The sequence below is a fragment of the Penicillium odoratum genome (assembly GCF_028828045.1).
Source record: "Penicillium odoratum strain IBT 22623 chromosome Unknown utg000008l_segment0_segment0, whole genome shotgun sequence".
NCBI classification, from domain to species: Eukaryota; Fungi; Ascomycota; class Eurotiomycetes; order Eurotiales; family Aspergillaceae; genus Penicillium; species Penicillium odoratum.
In genome coordinates this window covers 2,799,933-2,809,082 of record NW_026643150.1, presented here as the reverse complement: position 1 = coordinate 2,809,082, position 9,150 = coordinate 2,799,933, and the positions used below count along the sequence as shown (strand labels likewise).

General features: G+C 50.7%; 4 protein-coding genes across 4 annotated transcripts; 3 read left to right on the top strand and 1 right to left on the bottom strand.

Annotated features, from left to right (window-relative positions):
- Nucleotides 1-294: 294 nt before the first annotated feature.
- On the bottom strand, nucleotides 295-1,733 carry N7520_011272 (survival factor 1 family protein; the record flags this gene model as incomplete). Its single annotated transcript, XM_057145205.1, has 5 exons — nucleotides 295-393; nucleotides 452-828; nucleotides 888-1,312; nucleotides 1,433-1,648; nucleotides 1,714-1,733. The coding sequence occupies 5 exons, from the start codon at nucleotides 1,731-1,733 to the stop codon at nucleotides 295-297; spliced, it is 1,137 nt and encodes a 378-aa protein (XP_056990959.1).
- A 423-nt stretch (nucleotides 1,734-2,156) lies between these two features.
- Nucleotides 2,157-2,676, top strand: N7520_011271 (mitochondrial 54S ribosomal protein uL11m; the record flags this gene model as incomplete). The annotated part of the gene is made up of 2 exons (XM_057145204.1): nucleotides 2,157-2,285; nucleotides 2,344-2,676. The coding sequence occupies 2 exons, from the start codon at nucleotides 2,157-2,159 to the stop codon at nucleotides 2,674-2,676; spliced, it is 462 nt and encodes a 153-aa protein (XP_056990958.1).
- A 1,558-nt stretch (nucleotides 2,677-4,234) lies between these two features.
- N7520_011270 (uncharacterized protein) lies at nucleotides 4,235-6,797 on the top strand (the record flags this gene model as incomplete). The annotated part of the gene is made up of 2 exons (XM_057145203.1): nucleotides 4,235-4,510; nucleotides 4,719-6,797. The coding sequence occupies 2 exons, from the start codon at nucleotides 4,235-4,237 to the stop codon at nucleotides 6,795-6,797; spliced, it is 2,355 nt and encodes a 784-aa protein (XP_056990957.1).
- Nucleotides 6,798-7,577: 780 nt separating this feature from the next.
- On the top strand, nucleotides 7,578-8,635 carry N7520_011269 (putative mitochondrial carrier protein (Pet8); the record flags this gene model as incomplete). Its single annotated transcript, XM_057145202.1, has 2 exons — nucleotides 7,578-7,637; nucleotides 7,697-8,635. The coding sequence occupies 2 exons, from the start codon at nucleotides 7,578-7,580 to the stop codon at nucleotides 8,633-8,635; spliced, it is 999 nt and encodes a 332-aa protein (XP_056990956.1).
- Nucleotides 8,636-9,150: the final 515 nt, after the last annotated feature.

Below are 9,150 nucleotides of genomic sequence, written 5' to 3'. Positions count from 1 at the left end.
ACAATTTCTCTTGTACAAATTTTTGACCAGTTTAAATTAAGTTAAGTATTCCATGACAATAAGTGTGATACTATCTTTTTCCTAAGAAGCGGGGTTCTATTTAGATAGTAATATGATCAATATCAATAGCATTAAGTATCCAGTATACAGTCTGTGGATGTCTGGTTCGCATGGGGGCCCTCAATATCGACTGCCTCCAGCACATAATGGAAAATATCTCAACTAACGCCAAAGAGTCCCACTCGGGGACCGAATGTCCTATGTACGTGGGATGGAGAGGCCGGCTCAACGGGTTTACGAGATGAAAGTAGACTCTGAGAACATGAAGCCCTCCTCGGTGATTTCAGTTCCACCCACGTTGAGCTTCAAGGAAAGCTTCTCCGTAGGACAGAACTGCAGGTTGCGAATTAGCACAGCTGAATTAAACCAGTGGTCAAGAGTGGGTACTTACTTGGTAGATGTACGGCCTGGTACCAGCCACACTGCCGGCAATTGTCTTGATGAAGCCGGGCACCTCGCCCATGACATCAATGCGGTCAAGGCGCTTGCCGAGAGATCCATCGACTTCAGCTGACAATTCCTGGCCATCGGCGGTCTTGCCAGTCCACTCCCACTTGATGGAGGTCGGCTCGGGCCAGTCACTGGTGGGATCCGTTGTCGAGGCAGTGTGGGTTACTGTGTTAGTGACACCGGCGTAGACGATCTCATCATCCTTGAGGACGGCACCGACGTTGACCTTGGTAGAGCCGTAGGAGGGGGGAGTAGTGTACTCCATCATGATGGCGGAGTAGGTGGGGGTCTGGAAGTTAATGAAGTTCCAGCGGGCAGCTAGTATATTTATAAGCATGAGTACTATCGCTTTGAGGGGGGAATGTCTCTATGCTTACCAGCGTGGTGGGGCTTCATGCCCTGCATTGCGGGGATAAACACACCACGACCAGCTAGGTCGTAAGTCTTATCCTTGGTAGTGATGCTTCCCTCGACGGCACAACGTGCCCAGAAGGAGTGGGTCATAGAACCCCAGGGGTTCTTAGGATCGGTTCCAAAGTAGGAAGTACCATCCTTTCCAATGGTGAAGCCCGGTGCCTTCCGGGTGATCTTAAGATCGACAATGCTGTCAGGGTTGACAGTGGACTTGATGGTGTAGCAGTCACCCTCCTCGTTAAGGGTGATGGTCAGGTTATCGGCGCCGAAGCAAACCATCTTCTCGTCGAACATGAAGTTCGACAGACTATCCGAGTGCCAGATGTGGTTGCCGGCTCCAGTGAGGTCAAAGATCTTGGTGTTGAAGTGCGCAGTAGTATGGATGCCTCTATAGTTCCGCATGACGCCGCGTTAGCAACAGTCTTTATTGCTTGCAGCCATTCCCAGCGCATGGGGGTAGATGTTGCTTATCAGGTCCGGAATGGAGGGGCAGATAATCTATACTCACGCAATGTTGCTGTAGATGACCTGAACGAAGACCAAGGTGCCGTTGTCGGCCATGACGTAAAAGGTGTGTGTCTCCACATTGGTGTACTGGTATGCCTTCCATCGCAAGTGGTCTCGAGTGAGAACAGTGTAGGGGGTCTCCGCGGTCTGCTGGGCGACCGAACGGATCGCCTCGGGGCCGTAGATAGGTTCCTGCGTGCCTACCGCAGCAGAGAGACTGTGATTTGGATCAGTACCCCCACCAAAATATCAACCACATTGAAAAGAAATGGAAAGACGTACGTTGACTTGAGCCAGTTCATGATTATCTTCGGGAGCTAATGAGCAACCGTAAGGATTCAGTGTAAAGAAAATAGGAAAAAAAAGCCAAAGGAAAAGGGAGGTGAAGGGGAAGGGAGATCGACGCGGGGCCCGAGAGTTTAGTTCGGATGTGAATGGGAACTTTCCCAGATCAACTGATCAATAAACCAGTTGACTCAAGCAGAATGGACAAGTCATGAAATACGCACAATATTAATGGATGAGAGTTTTTGAGCTTTGAAGATGTGTCGGAAGAGAAAGAAGTTGCGATGACGTTCAAAGCTACTCAGCTGCTCGCTTGGGTGTTCTGACCAATCATCGGGCGGTATAGACGGAGGAAAATCTGCCGTTTTCAAGTCTTGACGCTTCAACTTCAGTGATACACGTTTTCACATCCTTCCCCTTTACATCTCCAACTTTTCACCATGGCGAGAGCTGCTTTGGCTAAAGATCAGTTTGTTAAGCTGATTGTCGGCGCTGGTCAGGCCAGTCCCAGTCCCCCCGTTGGTCCGGCTCTGGGTAGTAAGGGTGTCAAGTCTATGGACTTTTGCAAGGTGAGCTCATGCAACGGAAGATGATCGCGACCGGTAGATTAATAGCGGAATCTCCCAGGAATACAATGCTCGCACATCCCACATCAACGTCGGTGTCCCCATTCCGGCGCGCATCACTGTTCGCCCTGACCGGTCCTTCACCTTCGAGCTCCGCACTCCGACCACCACCTATTTGCTATTGAACGCCGCCAATGTCGAACCCCGAAAGAACCGTTTGCGCGGCGCCATGAAACCCGGCCATGAGACTTGTGGCCAGATTTCACTCAAGCATGTCTATGAGATTGCCAAGATCAAGCACACCGAGACGCGACTATCGGGATTGAGTCTGCAAGGATTGTGCAAGAGTGTCATCTCGCAGGCCAAGTCCATTGGTATTCAAGTTGTCCCGTAAAGAGGTGGGAACTCAATTGGATTTGACTTTCTTGGGGTTCATGTTTCACCGGGGTTTCTACTCACGACAGAGATGGACATGGACACGGACTTTCTCGAGTCTAGGCTCGCACCGTTCACTGCGCTGTTTTGATACTTGACGAGTTTATCTGGCGTTCTATGGGAGAAAATAGGGGAATTACTCCTCTACTGTACTATATACCTGAATCATCTGCATGTCATAGCGCGATATGTGCAATACCAGTATTATTTTCGATACACTCGTCAGATGACGCACATGTTCAACATCAGCCCTGCTGATCTGTTGTCCCTGTGGTCCAATGCTGTGTTACCATAGATCCACACCCTTAAATCTCCGCTGGTGATTGACCCCGGTCTATACTGAGGCTACCTTGCATCTAAACTCACCTTGTCCAGCATCCCGTGCCTGGTCCATCCAGTTGTACATACACAAGGCCAAGTTTAGAATTGAGGCTTGGCGGTTAATGGTGGGATGGATATCACGGTGATCTGCGTCTATATTTCTATCAATCAATATTGAATGTTCTTAGATGTCAGGTCCCTTTATAGATTACGGGGTACTGTATATGAACTGAAATTGCAGCGGTCGTTGTGTAGACGCGCCAATCAATGAACCCCTGATACTGCAGGGCGTCGACTATACCTGATATGGTAAAATTCCAGATCTTCGGGAAGATGCAAGCGATCTCGTGCATTTCCGGAGTCATCGACTGCTCGGGAAGTCGGCACCGGTCGGATTACCTTAGTTACCTGTAATCATTAATGCAGATTTGGTGGTCATTCTACTACATCATCGCTCCGCAGTCTTCCGAGATTCAACACATGCAGGGAAAATGGTAGAATAATGATGATATATAAGTTTTTAAATTATTGAAGAGTTTGAACTGGACAAGTGGAGGAGTTCATGTGAATCAGATCCTTGTTTCTATGTGAAAACGTATGAAAAACGGGGAAAGCACTGGTTAAAACTAGTTACTTTACCCCCACCGGGTTTTGCCTCAGGCCCACATTGCCTCTTTCCCCTCTTATCCTTTTATCCTGCTTTCTTGTCTTCTCTTTCCCCTCATTAATTCCCAGACTTTTAGATTCTGGTCATCTTTTTTGGTTACCGTTGGTGGTCTCTCTTTGCGGTATTACCGCTTACTGCACGGATTCGGCACCGAAGAAAAAAAAAGTTAAAGGGGAAAGATTTGCCTCAACCAACGTAATCGACCGTTTTAAACCTAGGAACATCATTCCTTTCTCTTGACAGCACCCAAAGTTGAGAGTCAAAACTAGAGGGAAGAGAAGACGACCTGAGAAAGAGAGATTTATCTTTCTCCCCGAGCTTAGACCCCGTGAGGGGTATGCGTCCCACCGTCCCCAGTCGAGGCCGTTAAAAAAGAGTATGACGTCTGTGACGGCAGGGTCGACCCCAACCGACTCGATGGATTCAGGTATGTCTTGGCTGTGACTTCGACTCCCCTACAGGCAGCGCCAGAACTCCAGATTTTTAGAATTCCTCTGACGCAAAGCTCCATCGTCCGACAGGCTCGAATATGCAGAACCCCGCCAAGATTCCGCCCCAAGCGGAGTCCGATCCGGACGCCAAGTCATCTCAGCCTGCTCAAGTTCGCTTCTCCTCCGTCAACCAGGAGATTGAGCCTTCTTCAATGCTCTCCCCGGTGTCTGAGAAATCCTTGCCGGATACTTTCCACAAGGACACCAATGAAGACGATTTGCGGTCCTTGGCTATGAGCTTGCAGAGCACCCAGCTCCAAGAATCCCGACTGCGCAATTTCTCCTTTGAACCAATGTCGCTTCCTTCGTCTAGGGTATGTCTTTGCTATATGTTTCGTCTTCACCCCCGCCCCCCCCCCCTCTGGAACTCTAGAACCCCACATCCTCAGCTCAGCATGGTTCACCGAGCTGGTAATCCCCTTCCCCGCCCCCTAAAACCGCCCCTCGGTGGTCTCTACCACCAATTGGCCTTCGTGGAGGATTCAATTTCGGCGGCTAACATGGAGCTCACCCTCGATCTAGGTCGCATCCCGAGACTCGAGTGATCGAAGTACCCGCGATGGCAATGGCTCCTATATAGCTTCCCCTCACATTTCTCCTCCTGCCTCCGCTGTACAGTCACCTCCTCTAACCCCCGCTGTCACCCAATCCCGTGAGAGCAGGTCCTCCGAAAGTGCATCTGCTCTGGGATCACTTGGCCGGGGCGCCATTACCCCCGAAAGATCACCTCCGGTTACTTCCGGGGACAGTAACAGCACCCAAACTGCGCCAACATCCCGACCGTCTACCGAGCCTATCTCTACCGGGCAGAGCGCTACTTCGCAGCCTGCGCCTCAGATCACCGTACCGAAACACCGTGCTCAGTTCTTTATCGGCACAGATGTAAGCTCACAAGAAGAGAGTCCACCCTCTACTCCCCGAGAGTCCCATACACCGCCGGGCACAATCACACCGGTGGGCGAGCCAAACGACCCATACGCCCGCAGCAGGCGGCCACCGCCTACGAAGAATTTAGGTCAGTTGGATGCACGGTTTATCTTCGGTAGTCGAGATTCCAAGCGGTCGTTTCGTCCGGGCACCCCCCGATCGGCCAGTGCCAGTGATGTCACCAAATCCGGCGGCGAGAAACGGAGCGTGTTCCACAAGGATAAGAGCGAATCTAAACACGGTCACAGTCATGGCCACCATGGCTCCATGTCGGAGTTGAAGCGGTTTTTCAAGATGGGCCACCGCAGTAAGCGACCAGACTCTCCAACATCGGCAGCGAAACGATCAAGCCGAGGATCCGGAAAGAGCACCCCTTACCAGATGGCCCCTGATAATGTCCCCTTTGCCGATGATCATGGACTGAATTCTAAATACGGCAAAATGGGCAGGGTCCTTGGATCTGGAGCAGGTGGATCAGTTCGACTATTGAAGCGCAACAGTGACGGAGTCACCTTTGCTGTGAAACAATTCCGAGAGCGCCACAGCTGGGAAAGCTTGAAGGAGTATTCAAAGAAGGTCACGGCGGAGTTCTGTATTGGCTCGACCTTGCACCACGGTAATATCATCGAGACCCTCGATATCATCCAGGAAGGCTCCCACTGGTACGAGGTCATGGAGTATGCGCCGTTCGATCTTTTTGCAATTGTCATGACCGGCAAGATGACCAAGGAGGAGATTTCCTGTTCGTTCAAGCAGATCCTCAGTGGTGTCGCATACCTCCACGGCATGGGTTTGGCTCACCGAGATTTGAAGTTGGACAATGTGGTGGTGAATGACCGCGGTATCATGAAGCTGATTGATTTTGGAAGTGCGGTCGTATTCCGCTACCCCTTCGAGAATGACATTGTTCCCGCTTCAGGTATCGTTGGCTCGGATCCATACCTGGCTCCTGAGGTATACGATGAGAAGAAATACGACCCTCGCCCCACGGATGTTTGGTCGCTGGCGATCATTTTCTGTTGTATGACTTTGCGACGCTTCCCGTGGAAGCAACCGCGCACCACCGACAATTCCTACCGATTGTTCATTTCTCCTCCAACGCCTGGCACTCCACTTCCTGACTCCGATCCCCGGCGTGCCCCTCGTCCCAAGTCATCTCCCGATCTTCCATCTTCCGCCAATGAACAGAGACAACCCCCGACGTCGTCAAACACATCGGTCAACTCCGAATCTGCCGGTAAATCGAATGCACCTGTTCCAGAACAGAACGGAAACAAGCCCGGTTCCTCGATCAAGGATGGGGAAGCCCCCACTCAAAAACAAACAAGCCAAACCAGCACGAGCGAAAAGACCTCCCAGACGACTAGCAAAGAGGCACCACCTCTTCCAGGTGCTACTCAGCCCGCTCAGCGCCAAGAAGTGATTAAAGGCCCTTGGCGCCTTCTCCGTATTCTGCCGCGGGAAAGCCGGTTCATAATTGGCCGCATGTTGAAGGTTGATCCGAGAGAACGAGCGACCCTCGATGAGGTCCTTGCTGATGACTGGGTCCGGGGCATCCTAGCATGCGAGCAGGACAGTTCCGGTGAGATCCACAATGTCTCCAACCATACTCATGTTCTCGAGCCTCCATCGAACAGTGCTGCCGTGGCCAGCAAAGCTACCAAAGCCAAATGATTCCCCTTTCGTGTATCAATTTTTCCCCCTCTTTGTTTGTGCATAATTCCCTCCAAGGCTCGGCGAATGGGCCTGTCATTTGTCTCCTCCTTTCGTCGTTCAATTTCTCTTCTTGTGCTCCTCAAATGGACTAGATGAATTTTGCCTTGCCGCAATCAACTTGCCTCATTTCTGGACTTTTCCCCTGCTATTCTTTGGGTCAATATCCGTCATCCTAATCTCTCACGTGTGATCATTCTTTTCCCGCCTTCCATTCTCACCGACTCTCTCAAGAGAAATTGGGGTGACCGATAGTTGTCTGGCGTCCCGGAGAAAATTGCGTTTGCTTTGCAATGAAACCTCTTGAAATATTCGGTTGCGCAGTTTTTGATATTCCTGTTACACTTTTCCAGGAATGTTTAGCGGGGACCCTTCATCTCGAAGGTATTCCCTTTCTTTACTCGGCCCCTTGTTTCAAGCCGTTGGTTGGCTGATTGATTGGTGGTTCGATGGACATGTCGTAGATAGTCTAAACATAAGAATATGTTTGTCTGATTACTATTGAATTGGCTGGTAAAATCATTGATTTCTCTTCCTTGGAGGTCCACTGTAAACCTCGATTCGGCGATATCGGATGGCCTGACAGCGGAGTAACAAAACCTCGGCATCAATTGTGGAGCTCTACGACAGACTCGGCCTAGGTCCTTCACATTTCTACAGTACTCGTTACCCTAGACGCGTTGCCATTGACTCTACTATATTGCTCCGGGTCAGCGTATTGAGGAGGTAGAAAATATTTACATGGCTAAGCAACCCAGTGATGAGGCCTTGGTCTCTTCGCTATGGACCAGATCCCTACTCGTAAGGCTCTCAAAAATCATTTCAAGACCAAGGAACCACATTGACATTTAACCTCACAGTCTGGCGCTCTCGCCGGTCTCACTGTAGACTGCTCCCTCTATCCCCTTGACACCATCAAGACCCGACTCCAAAAGGCACGCGACACCAGCGCACCCCAAGCTTCACGAGCCCTGTCCCTCCGTCAAACAATACGCGGCATCTACGCCGGTCTCCCCTCCGTCCTCTTCGGCTCCGCACCCTCTGCCGCCTCCTTCTTCATAGTCTACGACAGCCTTAAACGCACCCTTCTCCCCCCGAACTCCACTGACACTCCCTCCCGCGCATACATCCTATTCACTCACTCCATCGCTTCCTCCCTCGGTGAAATCGCCGCCTGTGCCGTACGCGTCCCAACCGAGATAACCAAGCAACGCGCCCAAGCCGGCCTCTTCGGCGGCTCAAGCCTTCTCGCCCTAAAAGACATCCTATCTCTCCGCCATGCTACACCCGACTCCGCCCAGTCTCCAGGTATGGACCCCGTGAAACGGGGCTACGGCCAGGTTCTCCGTGAGCTCTACCGGGGAACGGGTATTACTATCGCCCGTGAAATCCCATTTACGGTTCTACAGTTCACTATGTGGGAATCTATGAAAGAGGCATATTCAAACCGCTACCTGCGACCTCTGACGAGCGCGAAGTCTGTTACTGAAACCCAGATCCCGGCGTCGACGAGCGCTATGTTTGGTAGTGTGGCTGGTGCCATTGCTGCTGGTCTGACGACTCCGTTGGATGTTATTAAGACTCGCGTAATGCTTGCGCGTGGAGGTGCAGATGCGCCCGTGCGGGTCAAGCAGATTGTGCGTGAGATTGCGCAGGAAGGTATGGGTGCTTTTTGGCGTGGAATTGGGCCCCGAGTTGCTTGGATTGGCATTGGAGGTGCGGTGTTCTTGGGTAGTTATCAGTGGGCGTATAATACATTAGAGGGGAAGAGGGAGGAGAGGGAAAGAGAACTGGAGTAAAGTTTCATTTCGTCTCATGACTTATTTTGTATATTTACCATGGTTATATAGACAGGATCTTTGTTATAAAGGTTAGAAGCACATATACCTCCTATAGCTCAAGTTGATAGGTCCGCGAATAGCCGGGGTTATCCTAGTCGCGCAATGACCTTATTAGTGGACACGGGTACCCCCGCTGCGGAATAATTCTCAGCCAGTGCTACTCAGTACCATTGAGGCATTTGATGTCAGACCACAGAGCAGAGCACTCTAGGTCATCATCACAAGATACAATTCCTAGGCAACAGTCATGATGATTTGAAGCTTACTTCCTATGAAGCTGATACAGGTGACCACTTCGAGGCAAAAGCCTGAAAGCCTTGTAAGCTATTGACGATATCGACAAAAGGATTCATGCCGGGTCATATTGGTGGTTCAAATATTTATGACGCTTCCAATTTACAGTCATTTTGATACAAGAATACAATGCAGTTCATTATTGACCTAGTATCATCTGTGTTTATCTCCTCGGATGT